Source organism: Pongo abelii, chromosome 14, assembly GCF_028885655.2.
Source record: "Pongo abelii isolate AG06213 chromosome 14, NHGRI_mPonAbe1-v2.0_pri, whole genome shotgun sequence".
Lineage (NCBI taxonomy): Eukaryota > Metazoa > Chordata > Mammalia > Primates > Hominidae > Pongo > Pongo abelii.
Genome location: NC_071999.2, coordinates 101,951,192 through 101,974,445, shown reverse-complemented (window position 1 = coordinate 101,974,445; position 23,254 = coordinate 101,951,192). Strand labels below are relative to the sequence as shown.

The 23,254-nt window shown below is 36.8% G+C and overlaps 1 protein-coding gene across 2 annotated transcripts in view; it reads left to right on the top strand.

Moving 5' to 3' along the window:
* Positions 1 to 23,254, top strand: part of UGGT2 (UDP-glucose glycoprotein glucosyltransferase 2) — a 276,140-nt gene extending 252,886 nt beyond the window's left edge. For both annotated transcript variants that reach the window (XM_024230998.3, XM_054529561.2), the window contains one exon: positions 23,023 to 23,254. In XM_024230998.3, coding sequence (XP_024086766.1) covers positions 23,023 to 23,045 — 23 coding nt within the window. In that variant the 3' untranslated portion in view covers positions 23,046 to 23,254. The remainder of the gene's footprint in view (positions 1 to 23,022) is intronic.

Genomic DNA, 23,254 nt, shown 5'->3' with positions numbered 1-23,254 from the left:
CCAGCAGTGGATCCAAACCAAGATGTAATCTTTGAAATACCAGATAAAGAATTTAGGCGATTATTAAGCTACTCAAGGAGATGCCACAGAAAGGTGAAAACCAACATAAATTTTTTAAAATTCAGGATATGAATGAAAAATTTTCTAGAGAGATATAAAGAAAAATCAATCAGAACTCTGGAAATGAAAGACATGCTTAGGGAACTATAAAATGCCATGGAAAGGTTCAACGATAGACTACAACATGTAGACAAAAGAATTTTAGAGCTCAAAGATAGGCTTTTGATTAATCCAATAAGACAAAGATAAAAAGGAATCAAAAGAAATGAAGAAAGTCTTTAAGAAATATGAGATTATGTAAAACAGCCAAACCTAAGAATAATTGGTGTTCCTGAGGAAGAAGAGAAGGCTAGAAATTTGGAAAACTTATTTGAGGGAATAATTGAGGAAAACATCCCTGGCCTTGCTAGAGATTTAGATATCCAAATACAAGAAGCTCAAAGAACTCCTTGGAAATTTCATTACGAAAAGATCATCACCGAAGCACACAGTTGTCAGGTATCTAAAATCAACTCAAAGGAAAGAATTCTAAGAGCTGTGAGACAAAAGCATCAAATAATCTGTAAGAGAAAACCTATCCGACTAACAGCAGAAACCTTATAAGCTAGAAGGGAAATGGGGTCCTATCTTTAGCCTCCTTAAACAGAATAACTGTTAGTCAAGAATTTTGTATCCAGCAAAATGAATAAATCCAGTAAAACTAAAACCTTTCATAAATGAAAGAGAAATGAAGTCATTTTCAGAGAAACACATGCTCAGGGAATTTGCTACTACCAAACCAGCACTATAGGAAATGCTAAAAGAAGTTTAAATCCTGAAACAAAAGTTCAACATGCACGAAAATAGAACTTCTTGAAAGCAAAAAATGAAAAATAAAAAACTCACAGAGCCTGTAAAACTAACACAACAGCAACAGCAACAGTTTATCTAGGTAACAACTAATATTGATGAATAGAACAGTACCTTATATCTCTATTAACATTGAATGTAAATGGCCTAAATGCTCCAATTAAAAGATACAGAATGGCAGAATGAATTTAAAGATCACAATCCAAATATCTGCTTTCTTCAGGAGACTTAACTAACATATAAGAATTCACATAAATTCAAGGTAAAGGAATGGAAAAGATATGCTACACAAATGAAAACCAAAGCAAGCAGGCGTAGCTATTCTTATATCAGACAAAACAGACTTTAAGGCATCAGCAGTGAAAAAAGAGAAGGTCATTATATAATGATAAAAGGATCAATCCAACAAGAAGATACTATGATACTAAATTTATATGCACCTAACACTGGAGCTCTCATTTATAAAACAGTTACTACTACACCCAACAAATAAAATAGCAACACAATAATAGTGGTGGACTTAAGTACTCCACTGACAGCACTAAACAGATAGAGACAGAAAGCCAACAAACAGTGGACTTAAGCTATACCCTAAAACAAATGGACTTAACAGAAATTTGGAGAACATTCTGCCCAACAACTGCAGAATATACATTCTTATTAGCACATGGAACATTCTCCAACATAGGCCACAAAACAAGTCTCAATAAATTTAAGAAAGTCGAGATCATATCAAATATCTTCACAGACAACCATGGAATAAAATTAGAAATCAGCTCCCAAAGGAACTGTAAACACTATACAAATACATGGAAATTAAATAATCTGCTCCTGAATGATTTGGGGATTCATAATGAAATCAAGATGGAAATTCAAAGATTCTTTGAAGTGAATGGTAATAGTGACACAAGTTATCAAAACCTCTGAAATACAACAAAAGCAGTGCTAAGAGGAAAAGTCATAGCCATCAAATGCCTACATCAGAAAGTCTGAAAGAGCACAAACAGACAACCTCAAGGAACTAGAGAAACAGGAACAAAGTAAACCCAAAGCCACTGAAAGAAAAGAAATAACAAAGATAAGAGCAGAACTAAATGAAATTGAAACAAACAAAAAAAGAACAATGAAAAAAGCTGGTTCTTTGAAAAGATAAACAAAATTGATAGATCATTAGTGAGATTAACCAAAAAGGGAGAAAATCCAAATAAGCTCAATTCGAAATGAAACCGGAGACATCACAAACAATACTGCAGAAATACAAAAGATCATTCGAGACCACTATGAACACCTTTACATGTACAAACTATTAGCATAGTACTGGAAGTCCTAGCCAGAGCAATTAGGCAAGCAAAAGAAATAAACGACATACAAACTGGAAAAGAGGAAGTCAAACTAGTGCTGTTCACCAGTGATATGACCATCTACCTAGAAAACCCTAAAGACTTATCAAAAAAAATCCTAGTTCTAATAAACTAATTCAATAAAGTCTCAGGCTACAAAGTCACTGCACACAAATCAGTAGCACTGCTATACACGAAGGATGACCAAGCTAAGAAGCAAATCAAGAAGTCAATCCCTTTTATAACAGTTGCAAAGAAAAGAAAATACCTGGGCATATACTTAACCAAGGAGGTAAAAGATCCCTGCAAGGAAAACTGCTGAAAGAAATCATCATAGATGACACAAATGAAACACATGCTGTGGAAATAATCAATATTGTGAAAATGACCATACTGCCCAATGCAACCTACAGATTCAATGCGATTCCCATCCAAATACCCTATCATTTTTCACAGAACTAGGAAAAACAATCCTAAAATTCATATGGAACCAAAAAAAGAGCCTGAATAGCTAAAGCAATCCTAAACAAAAAGAACAAATCTGGAAGCATCACATCACCAGACTTCAAATTCTACTACAAGGCTATAGTTAGCAAAACAGCGTGATGCTGTTATAAAAATAGGCATGTAGACCAGTGGAACAGAAGAGAGAGCACAGAAATGAAGCCAAATACTTACAGCCAACTGTTCTTTGACAAAGCATTAAAAAACATGAACTGGGGAAAGGTCACCCTATTCAATAAATGGTGCTGGGAAAACTTGCAAGCCACATATAGAAGAATGAAACCGCATCCCCATTTCTCACCTTATATAAAAATTAAGATGGATCAAAGACTTAAATCTGTAACCATAAACATTCTAGACAATAACACTGGAAAAACTCTTCTGGACATTGGCGTAGGCAAAGAATTCATGACCCAGACTCCAAAAGCAAATGCAACAAAAATAAATAAATGGGACCTAATTAAAAAGCTTCTGCATGGCAAAAGAAATAATCATCAGACTAAACCTATAACCCACAGAATGGGAGAAAATATTTGTGAACTATGTATCTAACAAAGGACTAGTATCCAGAATCTACAAAAAACTCAAATTAGCAAGAAAAAAAACAAATAATCCCATCAAATGTGGGCAAAGGACATGAATAGAAATTTGTCAAAATAAGATGCACAAATGGCCAACAAACATGAAAAAATGCTCAACATTACTATTCAGCAGGGAAATACAAGTTAAAACCACAATGAGATACCACCTTACTCCTGCAAGAATGGCCATAAAGAAAAAGTCAGAAATGAATAGATGTTGGCATGGATGTGGTGAAAACGGAACACTTTTACCCTACTGTTGGGACTGTATATTGGTGCAGCCTCTATGGAAAACAATATGGAGACTCTTTAAAGAACTAAAAGTAGATCTACCATTCAATACAGAAATCCTGCTGCTGGGTATCTCCCCACCGGCAAAGAAGTCATTGTACGAGAAAGACACATGCACACACGTTTATAGCAGCACATTTCACAATTGCAAAGAACCAATTTAAATGCCTTAACCAATGAGTAGATAAAGAAAACATGGTATATATATATATATATATATATATATATATATATATATATATCCCCTGGACTAAAAGGAATGAATATATTAATAAGGAACAAAATAATGTATTTTATAGCAACTGGGTGGCCATTATTCTAAGTGAAGTAATTCCGGAATGGAAAGTCAAATACCATATGTTCTCATTTATAAGTGAGAGCTAAACTATGAGGACACAAAGACGTACAGTGATATAATGGACTTTGGGGGCTTGAGGGGAGGGAGGGAAAAGGGAGTGAGGGATAAAAGACTACATATTAGATACAATGTACACTGCTCAGGTGACGGGTACACTAAAATCTGAGAATTCACCACTATGGAATTCATCCAAGTAACCGAAAACCACTTGTACCCCAAAAGCTATTGAAATAAAAATGTTAAAAAAGAATAAACTTCACTTGGTCATGACCTATTATTCTTATATGTGCTGGTAGTCTTGTCTCTAATGTCTAAATATTTTTGCCTCAATATTCATAGATGAAAACTGTAGTGCTCTTTTGTGCAATTTTTTCAGGTTTTAATATTTATCTTTCTATTGTTACCAAAGTTACCACCACTTCATAAAAAGAATTAGGAGCTTTGTATTCCTTTTTTTGTGCTCTGAAACAGTTTACATAGCAGTGGGACATGGGGCTTTTTAGGGGAGTCGACTGCTTTCTCTGCTTCTTCTGTGGAAATTAATCTGTTCACGCTTTATATAGCTTCTGGAGTCAGTTTTGGCCAATTATGTTTTCCAAGAAAAAGATTTATATTGGATGTATTCTATAGTGTCATAAAAAGTATTCCCTTTAAAAAGAAAAATGTCTTTGTTTCTTGTTTATTTTCTTTCTTTTTTTTTTTTTGAGACAGTTTCACTCTGCACTCTGTCACACAGGCTGGAGTGCAGTGGTGCAGTCTCAGCTCAAACTCTGCCTCCGAGGTTCAAGTGATTCTTGTGCCTCAGCCTTCTGACTAGGTGAGATTATAAGCGTGTGCCACCATGCCTGGCTAATTTTTGTATTTTTAGTAGAGATGAGGTTTTGCCATGTTGGTCAAGCTGGTCTTGAACTCCTGGCCTCAAGTGATCTGCCCACCTTGGCCTCCCAAAGTGCTGGGATTACAGGCATGGGCCACCACATCCGGCCTATTTCGTTTCTAATTTTGTACATTCATGCTTTCTCTTATTTTTCTCCTGTTTTTCTACATTGTGTTAGCTCAGTTTTAGTTGATTCTACCCTTTGACCTAAGAGTTGTATAATGAAGACTGATGTTTTCCTATGTGAAAGAGCCTTTATGTTTTCTGATTTTGTTATTTCTATTGTTATTGTATTGAGATCAAATAATATTGTCTGTATTATTTCTTCCTTTTACAATCTATTGTTGTTTTCTTTATGGCCTAATACCAGTTTTTATGAATGTTTCATGAGTTCTTAAAGAGAAGATGCATTCTCTTTACCAAAGTATAGATACATACATACATATATACATATATACTATTACATACACACATACATATGTATACATGTATACGTGTGTGTGTGTATATATAAGGTCTATTTTATTCATTATGCTTTTAGAGCTTCCATAAGCTTATTTATTTTGGTGGTGAGCAGTGGACCTAAGGATAACAATGGTATATAAATAAATGTTAGACAGTCTGATAATGCAGGAATAATACAACAACAAAAAATAGAAAGGGGAGAAAAAGTAGACAGAAGAATAAACTTGCTTACTACTCTATTTGTAGTAACTGGCAGTCAAGTGATGTTGAAAGTTGACAAATGTAATAGAAGCTTAAACCTATTCAAGAGTATAATAAAGGGAAACACCAAGAAAGGTAATATATTATCAATATTTAAAAACTTTTTAGCTCATCTTGGAATCTTAAGTTATAATTTTCATCTACTTTGTGTGATTTTGGGGTAAGTTTTCATTAACTGTATGAATGTTAGCCTATTTTTTATTTCTCTTAGTATTTTGAATGAATTTTTGAATGAAAGAGTTTCCTAGGCTTGGTGCACAGGAGGATCCTAGGGAAGGTAATATATAATGGGTCATGGTTGTTTCAACTTTGTAGTTCAGTGTTTTCTCTACTGCTGCTATGGGAAAGGCCTAGAGGTAACTCTTCCATGTGTCCGCAGCTCTGGCTCTCAGGTCCTAGCCTGGTTGAGGAAGGCTTCTTCCTGCAGGTCTCTGTTTCACAAATCCCTCCTCTTGCCATCCCAGGTGATGCCACTATAGCTGGTATTTTGTGAGATCTTCCCCCTCTGTACCCGCAGCCTGAGCCTTGATTAGCTTTCTCTCTCTGCCCCCCCAGTAATCAGTCCTGCCTTGTTCAAGCTACATCACACTCACAGGCACGCCCTCTCAGTAACAGGCTCTTGCTCTTCTGGAAGATGCTAGAGACTTCTGAGCACCTGTCAGACCACCTTTCGCATAACGTGTTTCTCTTCCATAGTGCCTTTGCAACTTCCCATCCAGTTCTGCTGTACAACTCTATTTTTGGCAGTACTTAACCACAATTTTGAGTTTGCAGGTTTTCTGTTTCTTAGTTTTGCTGAAATGTTGTTTGTGGATTTTGTTTTGTTTTGTTTTCTTCTTCTTGTTATGTATTATTAACAACAAGAAAGGGACAATTCACAAATAAGCTGCCGCCATGTTGTTCCGGAAACAGATGTCAATGCAAAGATTTTCTTTTCTTTTTTGAGACAGGGTCTCACACTGCCTCCCAGGCTTGCATGTAGTGCACAGTCATGGCTCATTGCATCCTCGATCTCCTGGGCTCAAGCAATTTTCCAGCCTCAGCCTCCCAAGTAGCTGGGACTACAGGCGTGCACCATTGCTCCCAGCTAATTTATTATTGTTGTTTTCAGTAGAGACGAGGGCTCACTGCATTGCTCAGGGCTGTTCTGGAACTCCCTGGCTCAAGCCATCCTCCCACCTCGGCCTCCCAAAATGTTGGGATAATAGGCATGAGTGCCTGGCCAGGGTATTTTTGGTGCTATGCATTTTTCTCCCAGATTCTGATTCTGATAAATACTAGATTTTTATTATAATTTTTATAATATAGTTTGAGTTTAATTTTTTATTTGGTTCAAAGAGAAGTTGTTGTTTTCATTTTAATTTCCTATAGTAGTGGGTTTTCTCCTAATTTTGGTACCAATTTCTAGTTTAATTTCATGATGGGCAATGAATGTCATCTGTAATATTGCTCCCTCTTAGAATTTAAGTTTTTCGTCATGGCTTTTTTATTTAATGAAGCTTCTAATGTTATAATCTTTCCTTTTTTTTAGAATTTGCTTTTAGAATTTTTAGGATTCTTTTTGAATTTGCTTTTGCATGTCTTCATTCAGCCTTTTATTTTCAACATTCGTAAGTTTTAGGTATATATTTTTTATACTTACATTGTGGTTTTTTTCCTTCCAATGTTTTTATTTTGTGTTTTAGAGACAGCCTGTCACTCTGTTGCCCAAGCTGGAACGCAGTGGCAATCATAGCTCACTGCAGCCTCAAACTCCTGGGCTCAAGCAATCCTGCCACCTCAGCCTCCCAAGCATCTGGGACCACAGGCATGTGCCACCATGCCCAGCTAATTTTGTTTCTCCTGTAGGGACGGGGTCTCGCTATGTTGTCCAGGCTGGTCTCCAACTCCTGGCCTGAAGCAATCTGCCTACCTCAGCCCCGCAAAGTGCTGGGATTACAGGCCTGAGGCACTGCACGTGGTCTTTCCTTTTAATCTGAGTATAAATTTTTCTAACTTTTGAGTTGTTACCCGTATACTTACTGATTATACCAGAATGTTTATGATCTTGTGTTACACTTTGATTTTTTGTTGTTTTTATTAATCTTTACTGAGGTATAAGATTCACCAATTTTAAGCATACAGTTTAGTGACTTTTTTTTTGAGACAAAGTCTTGCTTTGCTATCCAGGCTGGAATGCAATGGTGTGATCTCAGCTCACTGCAACCTCCACCTCCCGGGTTCAAGTGATTCTTGTGTCTCAGCTTCTCAAAATAGCTGGGATTACAAGCATGTGCCAACATGCCTGGATAATTTTTGTATTTTTAATAGAGAGGGGGTTTCGCCATGTTGGCCAGGCTGGTCTCGAACTCCTGACCTCAAGTGATCCGCCTGCCTCGGCCTCCCAAAGTGCTGGGATTACAGGCATGAGCCACTGTGCCCAGCCCAGTTTAGTGACTTTTTAATAATATATACAGTCACGTAACCAGCGTCACAATCAAGATGTAGAACATTTTCCTCACCCCATGCAGCTCTGCAGTTCACCTTTGTGGCAGAACCTTCCTTTCCACACCCAACTTTTACAATCACTAAGCTGCTTTCTGTTGTGACAGTTATGCCTTTCCTCCAGTGCCATACATTGAATAAGTATATATTCTTTTGTTTGAATTCACAAAATTGAAACCAAAGACTTATCATGTTGTTGAATGTATCAGTAGGTTATTCCTTTTTATTCTTGAATGCTATTCCATTGTATAGATATACTATTCTATGCTTATCCTTTCTATTTGATGAACATTTGGGTTATTTCCAGTTTGGGGCTATTATTAGTCTTAGTCTGGACCATATGTTTTCATTTCCCTTCTGTAAATACCTAGTAGTATGGGGGTGTTGGGTCATATGGAAAGCTTGTATTTAACCTAAGAGGCTGAGAAGCTGTTTTCCAAAGTGGTTGTAACATTCTAACCAACAACATATGAGAGTTCCAATTGCTGTACTTCCTCACTAACATTTGATATCACTCTCTTAATTTAATGGATGCATAGTGATATATTGTTGTAGTTTCAATTTACATTTCCCTACAGACTAATTATAATATTAGTTCGTTCTTACACTGCCATTAAGAAATACCTGAGACTGGATAATTTATAAAGAAAAGAGGTTTAATTGGCTCGTGTGGTTCCGCAGGCTCTGCAACAAGCATGGCAGCATCTGCTTCTGGGGAAGCCTCAATAAGCTTTTATTCATGGTGAAAGGCAAAGCAGGAGCAGGTGTCTCACACTGGAGGAACAGGACCAAGAGAGAGAAGGGGAAGGTGTCACACATTTTTAAACAACCAGATCTCACACTAACTCACTATCACAAGAGCACCGAGGGGATGCTGCTAACCCATTCATGAGGACTCTGCCCCCGTGGTCCAGTTACCTCCTACCAGGGAATTACACCCTCCCACCTCCAACACTGGGGATGAGATTTGGTGAGGACACAGATCCAAACCATATCATTGTGCTTATTGGCCATCTGTATATTATAAGTTTTTTTGCAAAGTGCCTATTCAAGATTTTTGCTCTTTTTTAAGTTTTGGATTTTGAATTTCTTTGGAAAACAAAAAAGCCCACTGAGATTTTGATTGCAACTCTTGTTAAATCAGTTTGGTGAAGATTAATGTGTTGATTATATTGAGCTTCCATTTCATGAATATGATATGTTTCTTGATTTATTTTGGTCTTTAATTACTCCTAGCAGAGTTTTAGTTTGCAGTGTACATATTTTACTAAGAATTTCATAACTGAATGCTAATATAAATGGTATTTTTAAATTTCTTGTTTGTTGCTAGTACATAGAAATACAATTAATTTTTGTATATTGGACTTGTGTCCTGTGGCTTTGCTGTACTCACTTATTAGTTCTAGTAGAGTTCTTAGGAATTTCTTCATAATGGGTCCTGTTATAGTTGTAGAGTTCACCGGGTTGTCTTCACAGTGGATCATAACTTCAGCAAATAAAAATAGTTTTACTTTTTCCTTCCCAGTCTTCCTAGTAATGTGTTTTATTTATTTTTCTTGTTGTGCTGGACTGGCAAGGGTCTCTGGGTTGAGAACAGATACCCTTCCATGCCTGTTTTTCATCTTAGTGAGAAGGCATTTAGTTTTAGACCATTATGTATGATGTTAGCTTTGGGTCTTCATAGATGTCCTTTATCAGGCTGTAAAAGTTTCCTTTTATTCCTAGTTTACTGGGAGTTTTAATCATAAATTGATACTTGAGTATGTCAAATGCTTTTTCAATATCTGTTGAGATGATCATATGGCTTTTCTCTTGTAGTTAATATATAAATTATACTGATTGACATTACAGTGTTTAATCAACCTTGTATTTCTGAGATAAAGTCTATTTGGCTATGATGGAGGATCCTTTTTATATATTGCTGGTTTCAATTTCCTGAAATTTTCTTAAAGATTTTTGCATCTTTGTTCATGGAGGATATTGTTCTATAATTTCCTTAATGCCTTTATCTGGTGTTAATGTCAAAGTAATGCTTGTCTAATAGAATGAGTTGAAGTCAAAGGAGATTGCCTCAGATGAGACTTTGGACTTTGGAGTTTTGATTTAATGCTGGAATGAGTTACGACTTTAGGAGACTATTGGGAAGGCATGATTGTATTTTATAATGTGAGAAGGACATGAGATCTGAGGCAAATCCCTTCCATCTATGAGCCTGTAAAATAAAAAACAAGTTAGTTACTTCCAGGATACAAAGGAGATGTAAGCATTGAATAAACATTCCTGTTCCAAAAGGAAAATATTGGCCAAAAGAAAGGGGCTACAGGCCGACACAGGTCCAAAACCCAGCAGGGCAGTCATTAAATCATAAAGCTCCAAAATAATCTCCTTGGACTCCATGTCCCACATCCAGGTACACTGATATGAAGGGTGGGCTCCCAAAGCCTTGAGCAGTTCCACCCGTGGCCTTGCAGTGTTCAACCCCCAAGGCTACTCTCACAGGCTAGAGTTGAGTGCCTACAGCTTTTCCACACTGAAGGTGCAAGCTGCCAGTGGATCTACTGTTTTGGGCTCTGGAGGACAGTGGCCCTCTTCTCATAGCTCTATTAGGAAGTCCCCCAGTGGGGACTCTCTGTGGGGGGTACAATCCCACTTTTTCACTCCATACTTCCCTAGTAGAGGTTCTCTCTAAGGCTCTACCCTTGCAGCAGGCTTCTGCCTAGATACCCAGACTCTTTTAATACATTCTCTGAAATCTAGATGGTGGCTGCCAAGCCTCATTCACTCTTGCACTCTGCATGCCTACAGGCTTAACACCACATGCCAGCCACTAAGGCTCATGGCTTGCACCCTCTGAAGTAGCAGCCTGAGCTATATCTGGGGCTCCTTTAGCCGATGCTGGAGCCAGAGTGGTCAGAATGAGGAAAACAGTGTCTTGAGGCTGTGCAGGGCAGCAGGATCCTGGGCCTGGCCCATGAAACCATTCTTCCCTTCTAGGTCTCTGGGCCTGTAATGGGAAGGGCTGCTGCAAAGGTCTCTGAAATGCCTTTGAGAACTTTTTCTCATTGTCTTGGATGTTAGCTCTTGGCTCCCTTTTGGTTGTGCAAATATCTCTAGCAAGTGGTTGCTCCACAGCCTGCTTGGATTCTTCCTTTGAAAACAAGCTTTTATTTTCTACATGGCCAGGCTGCAAATTTTCCACTTTTAGACCCCGCTTCCCTTTTAAAAGTTCCAACTTTAAATCATTTCTTTACTCCCACATCTGAGCATAGCTTGCTAGAAACAGCCAGGCCACATATTAAATACTTTACTGCTTAGAAATTTCTTCTACCAGATACCCTAAATCATCGCTTTGAAGTCAAACTTCCACAGATCCCTAGGGCACAAACAGAATGCAGCCAAGTTCTTTGCTAAAGCATAAAATGTGTGACTTTGCTCCAGTTCCCAGTCAGTTCCTCATTTCCATCTGAGACCTCACTTCACTGTCCATATCACTATCAGCATTTTGGTCACAACCATTAACCAATCTCTGAGATGTTCCAAACGTTCCTTTATCTTCCTATTTTCTTTTGAGCCTTCTAAACTCTTCCAGCCTCTGCTATTACCCAGTTCCAAAGTTGTGTCCACATTTTCAGGTATCTTTATAGCAGTGTCCCAGTCCTTGGTACCAATTTTCTGTATTAGGCCATTCTTGCACTGCCATAAAAAAATACCTGAGACTGGGTGATTTATAAAGAGGTTTAATTGGTTCATGGTTCTCAGGCTGTACAAGCGTGGTGCCAACATCACTTGGGTTCTGGGGAGATATAATTCACATACTATACAATTCACTGATCAAAATGTATAGTTCAATCGCTTTTAGTATATTCACGGAGTTGTGTATCCATCACAGCAATCAACTTTAGAACATTTTCACTACCTCATAAATGGGGGAGGCCTCAGGGAGCTTTTACTGGTAGCAAAGGTGAAGTGGGAGCAGGCATATCACGTGGTGAAAGCAGGAGCAAGATGAGAGAGAGTAAGGTGGGTACGTTGTACCACACACTTTTAAACAACCAGATCTGATGAGAACTCACTATTTGCAAAGACAGCACCAAGCCATGAAGGACTGCCACCAAGAGCCAAACCACCTCCCACCAAGCCCCCACCTCCAGCATTGGGAATTACAACTCAATTCAATATGAGATATAGATGGGGACAAAAATTCAAACTATATAATTAGCCTGTAATCTCTCATTCTGGAGACTGCATTATCTGATGTTTATATAGACCCTCAAGCTTTTGTGTTTTTAATGTTTGCATAGTGTATTTTTTATCCTTTTACTTAAAATCTGTTAGTATATTAGGGTGGGTTTCTTGCAGAGAGCATATAGTTGGGTCTTTTTATCCAATCTTAAAGACTGCTTGTCACTGTAGTATTTATACAAGGGTGGGCCAATTTATACAAGGGTGCTCTGTGGGTAAATCTGCTTTTATACAGCCCCTAAGAATTGTTTTTACATTTTTAAATGGTTGGAAAAAATCAAAAGAGAATAACTTGTGGTACATGAAAATTATATCCAAATTTCTAGTGTTTCTAAAATTTCATTGGAACATAGATTTGCTCATTCATTTATGTATTGTCTGTGGCTATTTTGTGCTGCAGTGGCAGTTGCATAGTTTTGGTGGAGATTATACAGTCCATAACTAAAAATATTTATTATCTGTCTTTTTACAGTAAAAGTCTGCTAACCTTTCATTTAAAGCATTACATTTGTTGTAATTATGGATATGATTGGATTTAAAGAAGCTATTTCCTATTTTTCTGTTTGATCTGTGCTCCTTATGCCTTTTTTCCTTCTTTTTCTACCTTGTTTTGGGTTTTTTTCTTCACATTCCATTTTATCTCCAGTATTATTTTATTAGCCATACTTCCTTTATTTTTTAATGAAGTTTCTCTACAGTTTAGAATATATGTCTCTAACACACTATAGTCAGCCTTAAATTATATTGCTTTGTTTCATATATAGTATAGGAACCTTGCAACCTTATACTTCTGTTTTTTCCTCTTTTCTCTTATGCTATTGTTATAATGCATTTTACTATTATATATTATCAATCCCATATTACATTGTTTCTATTTGCATTTTAAACAATTATCTACAGCTTTATTATATAATTCACATACTTTACAATTCACTAATTCAAAGTGTATAGTTCAATGGCTTTTAGTATATTCACAGAGTTGTGCATCCATCACAGCAATCAAAATTAGAACATATTCACTACCCCATAAAGAAATCCTGTCCTCTTTAGCTCACCCCCTAATTTCCCTATCTCCTTGACCCTGAACAACTGATCTATAAAGTACTACGAATCTACTTCTGTCTCCACAGATTTGCCTAGAGATTTCACATGGATAGGATTGTCCAATGTCATAATTTGTAACTGGCTTATTTCACTTAGCATTATGCTGTTAAAATATATTCCTATGAATATTTATATACAGGTTTTAAGTGGATATTATGTTTTCATTTTCCTTGGGTTTATACTTAGTGAAATCACCGGGTCATATGGTAACTCTATGTTTAACTACTTGAGGAACTGTCAGACTATTTTCCAAAACCACTGGCTGTATTTTACATTTCCACCAGAGGTATATGAGGGTTCTAATCTCCCTACATCCTTGTCAATACTTGTTATGTCTTTTTGATTAAAAATATCATAGTGGCTGAGAAGTAGTATCTCACTGTGGTTTTGATTTGCATTTCCCTGATGGCAAATGATGTTCACCATCTTATTGTGTGCTTATTGGCAGTCTGTATATCTTTTTTAGAGAAATATCTATTGAGGTCTTTTGCCCATTTTTGAGTTGTGTTTTCTTTTTGTTATGTATTTGTAAGAGTTCTTTGTATATTTTAGATACAAGTACCTTACCAGGTGTGATTTATAAAATTTTTTCCCATTTTTGGTTGTCTTTTCATTTTCTTGATAATGTCCTTTGTGGTACAGATGTTTATATTTTTGATACTCAGGTTTTTTTGTCTTTCCTTGCTTGTGTTTTTGGTATTATAGCTGAGAAACTACATTTGACCCTTTAACAACACAGGTTTGAACTGCACAGGTCCACCTATCTGTAGATTTTTTTCAACAAACATATTGGAAAATTTTTTGGATATTTGCAACAATTTGAAAAAACTTGCAGAAGAACCATGTAGCTTAGAAATATTGAAAAGACTAAAAAGCTAGGTATGTCATGAATGCATAAAACATATGTAGATACTAGTCTGTTTTATTATTTACTGTATAAAATATCCACAAGTCTATTATGAAAAGTTAAAATTGATAAATGTATGCACACAAACACAGACCATACATGGCATCATAGGCAGTTGAGAAATATAAACAAACATAAAATTAACTGTAGTACATACTATGCTGCTGTAATAATATCGTAGCCACCTCCTGTTGCTGTTGCAGTGAGCTCAAGTGGTGTATCTGCTTAAAACACTAATCATCTCCACATGAGCAGTTCATACCATGTTTACTGCAATACCATAAAACTTGAATAATACCATGGGACCCAAATGAAGTCATGGATTATCACTGGTGATGCCGGAAGTGCTCCCAAGAAGCAGAGAAAAAAGCCATGATATTACAAAAAAAAGTCGAATTGCTTGATATGTACAGCAGATTGAGGTCATCACATGTGGTTATCCATTTCAAGATAAATGTATCCAGTGTAAGGACCATTGAAAAAAGAAATGAAAATTTGTGAAGTTGTCACTGCAGCTATGTCAGCAGGCACCAAAACTTTATACTTCTTGCAAAATACCTATTTATCTCATATTAAAAATGCAGCTTTTATGTGGGTGCAGGATTACTATAAGAAAGGCTTACCTGTAGACTAATATAATTCAAGAAAAAGAAAAGTCATTATGTGACAACTTAAAGCAAAAGTAAGGTGCAGGATCTAAAACTGGAGAATTTAATGCCAGCAAAGGATGGTTTGATAATTTTAGAATGAGGTTTGGTTTTTAAAAGTCAAGATAATAGGAGAAGCAGCTTCTGCCAACCAAGAGGCAGCAGCCAGGCAGCCCAGCTTCGCTAAGGGTCTCAGTGGGCTGCAGCGTGCAGGCACTTGGCACACACCCTCCCTGCTGCTAGGATGCCAAGAGGAAGGTCAGCTCCACCAAAGGGACAGCGAAGGAGTAGCTCAAGAGAGGAGATCTGCACACTTGTCAGCTAAACCTGCCCCTGCAAAAGTGGAAACTAAGCCAGAAAAGGCAGCAGAAAAGGATAAATCTCCAGACAGAACTTGCAAACAAAAGGGAAAGGAGGAGCAAAGGGAAAACCGGCTGAAGTGGCTAACCAAGAAAGTAAAGATTTGCCTGCAGAAAATGGAGAAACAAAAACCGAGGAGAGTTCAGCCTCCAATGAAGCTAGAGAGAAAGAAGCCAAGTCTGATTAATATCCTATACCATGTCTTATCAGTGGTTCCTGTCTCCCTTCTTGTACAATTCAGAGGAATATTTTTATCAACTATTTTGTAAATGCAAGTTTTTTAGTAGCTCTAGAAACATTTTGAAGAAGGAAGGAATCCCACCTCATCCCATTTTTAAAGTGTAAATGCTTTTTTTAAAAAGAGGTAAATCATTCACCAGTTTATTTTTTGGTACAACCAGAAAATAGTGTGAGATATTGAATTATAGGAGGCTTTGACTATCTTAGGTGTCAGGTTAACATTCCATAGATGGGGGGTTAGTTTTCATATCCTATAATACAAAGCATACTAAACAGCAATATGGAGTCACAGTCCTGTACTGAATGTCTTAAACATCTTAAATTACTTCTGTTCCCATGTTGTTTTTTAGTAGAATTGTCTCCTAAAGAAAACCACTCCATATTCATGGATTTCCCTGTCTGAATTGTATGCACTCTGTAACATATTTAGTTGTGATAGTCCTGTTTTTCCAATAACTTTGTGAATGTGCTGTGAATGAAAATTTGAGTATGTAGTGTACATGCTATTCAATTATGAATTGGTAGAACGTATTTAACAGCTTATCACCATGTGAAGATATTGGTACGTGATAGCCTCTTAAGGAAATTTTGCCTCCAGATATTAAGCTGGAAAGTCACTAGAGTAACTTTACAAAGAATTTGCAATACATGGCTTTTTAGATTTTTGGTACATATGTGAAGACTTGTGTACAAACTGAAATGCCTGTGTGCTGATCTTCGACCCAACCAATAAAATCTCAATTATGAAAGAAAAAAAAAAGAAAATCACTGAGGAGAAAGGATATCTGCCTCAACAGGTTTTTAATGAAGATGAAATTTCCCTGTTCGTAGAAAAAAAAATGCCACAAAGGACATTTATTAGTAAGGAAGAGAAATGAAAACCAGGATTTGAAGCAGGAAGAGATAGGCTATCTCTATTATTTTATAAAAATGCAGTTGGTCTTAAGATCAGTAATATTCTTATCTATAAAGCTGCTAACCCCCAAGCCTTGAAGATAAAGATAAATACCAGCTGCCAGTCTTTCTATTATTATTATTATTATTATTATTATTATTATTATTATTATTCTTTAGGTTTTTGTTGTACAACAGAATGTCTGGGCAACAAGAACCCTTTCTCTGCATTGGTTCCATCAATGCTTTTGTCCCTGAGGTCAGGAAGTATGTCGCCTGTAAGGGACTGCCTTTTAAAGTTCTTTTGATATTGGGCAATGCTCTCTGGCCACCCAGAACTCCATGAGTTCAACACTGAAGGTGTCTATTGGCTCCCAAACTCAACATCTCTAATTCAGCCTCTAGATCAGGGTGTCATAAGGACCTTTAAGCCTTGTTACACAAAGTACTCTTTGGAAAAGATTGTCAGTGCTGTGGAAGAGAACCCTGATAGAACATGAAAGTCTGGAAGGATGATAATATTGAAAATACCATCATTGTTATAGAAAAAGCCATGAAAGTTATCAAGCTCCAAGCAATAAATTCCTGCTGGAGAAAACTGTCCAGATGTTGTGCATGACTTCACAGGATGTACGACAAAGCTAACCAAGGAAATCATGAAAGAGATTGTGAATAGGGCAAAAAAAAAAAAAAAAGGGTGAGGGCTGAGGGTTTCAAGATACGGTTTTCTTGAAGAAATTAAAGAGAAGACACCACACCAGAAGAATTAACAGAAGATGACTTGATGGAGATGAGTGCTCTGAACCAGTGCCAGACAATGAGGAAGAAGACATAGAAGCAGTGCCGGAAAACAAATTGACATTAGACAATTGGCAGAAGAGTTCCAATTATTAAAGACTGCTTTTGCTTTTTATGACATGGATCCCTCTATGATATGGAGACTGAAACTAAAGCAAACAGCAGAAGAAGGATTTTAGAGAAATAACAAAAAAATCAGACAGAAATTACAAGGTATTTCTGTGAAGTTACACTGAGTGTGCCTGCCTCTCCTGCCTCCCCTGCTACCTCCTCCACCTCTTCCACTTCTGCCACCTGAGACAGCAAGACCAAACTAACAACTCCTCTTCCTTAGCCTACAGAATGTGAAGACAATGAGGATGAAGACCTTTCTGATGACCCACTTCCACTTAATGAATAGTAAGGTATATTTTTTCTTATGATTTTCTTAACATTTTCTCTAGCTTCCTTTATTGTAAGAATACAGTATATAATACATATACAAAATATATTAACTGTTTGTTATCTCTAAGGCTTCCAGTCAACAGTAGGCTATTAGTAAAGTTTTTAAAGAGTCAAAAGTTATATGTGGATTTTCAACTTTGCAGGGTTTTAGTGTCCCTAACCCCCATGTTATTCAGGGGTCAACTGTATTGCCCAGTTCAATTCACAAAGATTTCCATGTATGTTTTCTTCTAAGAGCTCTATAGTTTTAGGTCTTATACTTAGATTTTTAAATCTATCTTTAACTTTTAAATATGGTATGAAGTAGGAGTCCAACTTCATTCTTTGGCATGTGGCTATCTAGTTGTCCCAGCACAATTTGTTAGAAAGACTGTCATTTCCCCATTGAATGGTCTGAACACCCTTGTCAGAATCATTTGATCATATATGCAAGGATTTATTTCTGGGCTCTCTATTCCTTTAGTCTATATGTCTCTTTTTGTTCCAGTACCATACTGTTTTAATTACTGTAGCTTTGTAGTAAGTTTTGAAATCAGTGAGTCCAATTTTTTTTCTTTTTAAAATTGTTTTGGCTATTAAGGTCCCTCAAGATTTCATATGAATTTTAGGTTTTTCTATTTCTGCAAAAAGTGTCATTGGGGTTTTGATAGGGATTGCATCAGATATGTAGATCACTTTGAGTAGTACTGCCATCTGATGTTTTCTTCCTGACAACAAATATATAATGTTTTTCTAACACCAATTCTCCAATTAACTGGACACCAACTGGATCTCCAGTAATTCATTTCAACTCTGACATTAACTCCTGGAGTTAACCTTCAGACCCCACAGATTAAGGGCCCAGCCTGCAAGACTGCCCCACTTCAGATAGCAACCATAAATCTGATTCCCAGGCTACCCATATTCCTGCCTGAACAGCTACAGTTCCTTAAGCTACAAAGTCGGATTGCTGAATTGACATCTTTTTTCTTTTTTGATGTTAGTGTTTACAGCTATAAGTTTCCCTGATCACTTTTTTTATTGCAGCCCATAAATTTGTCTGCTTGTGTATTTAATGACTCATGTCTTTGTTTAGCCTTGGATTTTTTTTTTCCACCGTGTTTTTGTTTTGTTTTGTTTTAAATAATCTATCTCTTTCCCCCTTATCTCTGTTCTCTCTGTCCAGGATTCTAACTAGTTGGATTTTTATACCTCTTGGTTCAATCCTATACCATTTTTATGTATTTTTTCATTGTGGTTAAAAAAATCACATAACAAGATTTACTGTTTTAACCATTTTTAAGTTCAGTAATGTTAAGTATATTCACATTGTTTTAAAATAGATCTCCAGAACTTTTTCGTGTTGCAAATCTGAAACTCTATACTCATTAACAGTTCCCCTTCCCCCTCTCTCCCTAGTCCCTGGCAAACATCATTCTACTCTATGAATTTGACTACTAGATACTTTATATAAGTGGGATAATATAGTAGTTTTTTTTGTGACTGGCTTATTTCATTCAGCATAATATTGTCAAGATTTATTCATGTTGTAACATGTGACAGAATTTCCTTCCCTTTTAAAAGACTGAATAAAATCCCATTGTATATATATATTGCCACATTTTGTTTACCCGTTCATCCATCGATGGACATTTGGTTTGCTTTCACCTTTCGGCTACTGTGAGTAATGCAGCTGTGGACATGTGTGTGTGTATCTCTTTGAGACCCCACTTTCCATTATTTTGGATATATATATCCAGAAATAGGATTGCCAAATCATATATTTGAGGAACCTCTATTTTTCATAGCAGTTACATTATTTTACACTCCCATCAACAGTGCAAAAGAGTTCCAATTTCTCCATATCCTCACCAACACTTCTTATTTTCTGTTTTTTTTTTTTTATAGCAGTCATACTAATGGGTCTGAGGTAATAATTTCATTGTGGTTTTGTTATGCATTTCTCTAATGATTAGTGATATTGAGCATATTTTCTTATGTTTGCTATTTGTATATCATCTTTGAAGAAATGTATATTTGAGTTCTTTGCCCATTTTTTAATCAGGTTATTTGATTTTTTGTTTTTGAGTTGCAGGGTTTCTTTATATATTGTGAATATTAATGGCTTATCAGATACATGATTTGCAGATATTTTCTCTGATTTGCTAGGTTACTTTTCCACTTTGTTGATGGTGTCATTTGATACACAAAGGTTTTTAGGTTTAAAATAATCCCATCTATCTATTTTAACTTTTGTTATATTTTTGGTGTCATATGTAAGAAGTCATTGCCATGTCAGTGTCATGAAGATTTTTCCCTATATGTTCCTCAGGAGTTTTATAATTTCAGGTCTTATATTTAAGGTTTTTAATCCATTTTTAGTTAATTTTCATATGTCACCTAAGATAGGAGTCCAGCTTTATTCTTTTGTGTGTAAATATCCAGTTTGCCCAACTCCATTTATGAAAGAGACTGTTATTTTCCCACTGAGTATTCTTGGCATCCTTATCAAAGATGAATTGATCATATACACAAGAGTTTATTTCTGGGCTCTCTATTCCATTGGGCTGTTTGTCTTTATGCCAGGACCATACTGTTTCCGTTACTGAAGCTTTGTAATATGTTATAAAATCAGGAAATGTGAATCTGCCAACTTCATTCTTCTTCATAATATTTGCAGCATCCCTTGTGATTCTGTATGAATTTCAGGATGAATTTTCCTGTTTCTATAAAAAGCATCATTGGGGTTTTTATAGGGATTTTGTTGAATCTGAATCTGTAGATTGCTTTGGGTAGTATAGACATCTTAATATTAAATTTCCAGCTCATGAACATGGAATGTCTTTCCATTTATTTGTGTCTTCTTTCATTTCTCTCAGCAATTTTTTGTTATTTTCAGTATACATATGTTTCGTCTCCTCGATTAGGTTTATTCCTAATTATTTCGATCCTTTTAATGCTACTGTAAATAGAATTGTCTTCTTAGTCCTATAGATCTTTTGTACTTATATTTTCTCTTGTATATTTTTTCATTTGTGTTCTGAAAAAATTCTTTGACATTATCTTCAATCTTTCTATTCATTTATTTTAGAGGGGTAATCACTTCTTAATTTCTAACAGATCTTTCTTTTCCCTACTTGCTTCTTTTTAATTTCATTTTGTTCTCGTTTTATGGTTTCCCTGATTTTTTCTGATATCCCCTGAAATACCAATTAGAACTGTTTTGAATATTGCTTTAGTTCTTTTCAGTTCCTTTTTGTTTAAGCTGTTTTATGTATTCATCTTGGCCCTTTTTTCTTTTGTTACTGGTCTTCCTCAAAAACCTGGAGATCTTTGGCTGTTTGTATATATTTAAGAATGAAATATTAGATTGATCAATATAATAACTGGTGTGGGTTTCCTCTGCCAGGGTTTAAATGTGTTTCTCCTATAGGCTTCCCCAAATGGGAGGGTTAATTACTAACTAACCCACGGTGTACAACTGGCAGGCCTCCTTCTAGGTGTATGGTCATGGAACAGATCAAAGCCCATCCTATACACCACCCCAAAAGCCCAAATGAGGGCGCTTTACTCAAGAGCAGACACTCATATAAAAATACCTCTTTTCGGCCGGCCACAGTGGCTCACACCTATAATCCCAGCACTTTGGGAGGCCAAGGCGGGTGGATCACCTGAGGTCGGGAGTTTGAGACCAGCCTGACCAACATGGAGAAACGCCATCTCTATTAAACACACAAAATTAGCCAGGTGTGGTGGCGCATGCCTGTAATCCCGGCTACTCGGGAGGCTGAGGCAGGAGAATTGCTTGAACCCGGGAGGCCGATGTTGCGGTGAGCCGAGATCACGCCATTACACTCCACTCTGGGCAACAAAAAAAGAGTGAAAGTTTGTCTCCAAAAAAAAAAAAAACAAAACCAAAAACCTCTCTCCCACCCTTTATTTCTCCCTCTTTGTCTCTCTCTCTCAGAATTGTTCAATTTTCTTTCAAGAATGGACTTCTACTTTTTTTATCTTAGAATAGATACCAGGCTGTCGGCTGGGCGCAGTGGCTTACGCCTGTAATCCCAGCACTTTGGGAGGCCGAGACGGGCGGATCATGAGGTCAGGAGATCGAGACCATCCTGGCTAACATAGTAAAACCCCGTCTCTACTAAAAATACAAAAAAAGTAGCCGGGCGTGGTGGCAGGCGCCTGTAGTCCCAGCTACTCGGGAGGCTGAGGCAGGAGAATGGCATGAACCCGGAAGGTGGAGCTTGCAGTGAGCTGAGATCGCGCCACTGCACTCCAGCCTGGGCGACTGAGTGAGACTCCGTCTCAAAAAAAAAAAAAAAAAAAAAAGGATAGCTAATACCAGGCTGTCAGTTTCTCTTTTGGATTCAGAAGAATGAGAGTGGGGTGGGGAGCGGACAGGCACAGATTTTCCACAGACGGTCCTTTACTTAATAGCTTCACTGTGTGACTCACTATCCACTGGTGTTTGTTAGTAGCCTCTTCCAGCCTCCTCCATCAGGAAAGCCAACTCATCGTTTCAGCTGTGTATCCTGGGATGAAGTTGTTTCATGCAGTCTATCCTTGTTTCCCATTTCTTGAAATTCATTGATAACTTTGCCCCAACAAGTGTCTTGTAACCACTTCCCTCGTTCTCATTATTGTTTTTCCTTTTTATATTTATTATCTTTCCAGTAGAATTTAGTGAAGAAACATAGTCTGCCATCTTGAATTGTGGGACAGCATGAATTTAAATTTTATTTTAATTAATTTCTGCCTGAAAATAGTGAGTTCTTAGTGATTTACATCAGTTGGTATGTGACAGCTCAGTGATGCAGAAGAGACCATTTTGTTCTCTGAGAGTCTCATCAGAATTGTGCTTGCATTTATGTAGTACTTATGTCTATGTCAGAGTGCTGTGTCCTCCCATCTTAGATGACGACTATATATTAATATGTCCTCTGCTTTCTGTTGTTCCATTACATTAAGTGTAGAATACTATATTCACAGTGAATAATCTGTTAGTATTCTTCAAGACCTCTTATCTGCCAGGCAGAATGCTAGATCCTAAAGATAACAAAGATAAGTAAGGTATGTTCCTTGTCCTCAAAGACTCATGGGAGCTCACATTCTAGGTCGGTAGAAAGACCAGTAGTTATGAGACAATATAATAGACATCACAGTGTACCAAGAGCTATTTTCGTGTTGTGTAATGAAGCATATAGGTACTGAACTAGCAAATAAAGGATCCTCAGTCAGTACCGGTGCTTCCTCATCATACGTAAGTAATATTTAAGATAATTTTATGTTTAAGATGCCAGGAGCTAAATAAACTTCTCTCCCCTACAGTTTTGACACATGATGAACTCTAGCACTGGGGTATATGAGAAGGAAGGCGAAAGCATGACAAGAAACCTGCTGCCTGCTGGGGAAGTGTGGAGCCCCTGCTGAGACGATTTGGAAGTCTCATTAAGATCAGTGACATATTCTTTAATTTTAAAAATTGTAATTATTTAAAACAGGTATTTAATGTATTGAATGAGTTTAAGTTATATAATAAATGACCATTGAGTATTTAAAA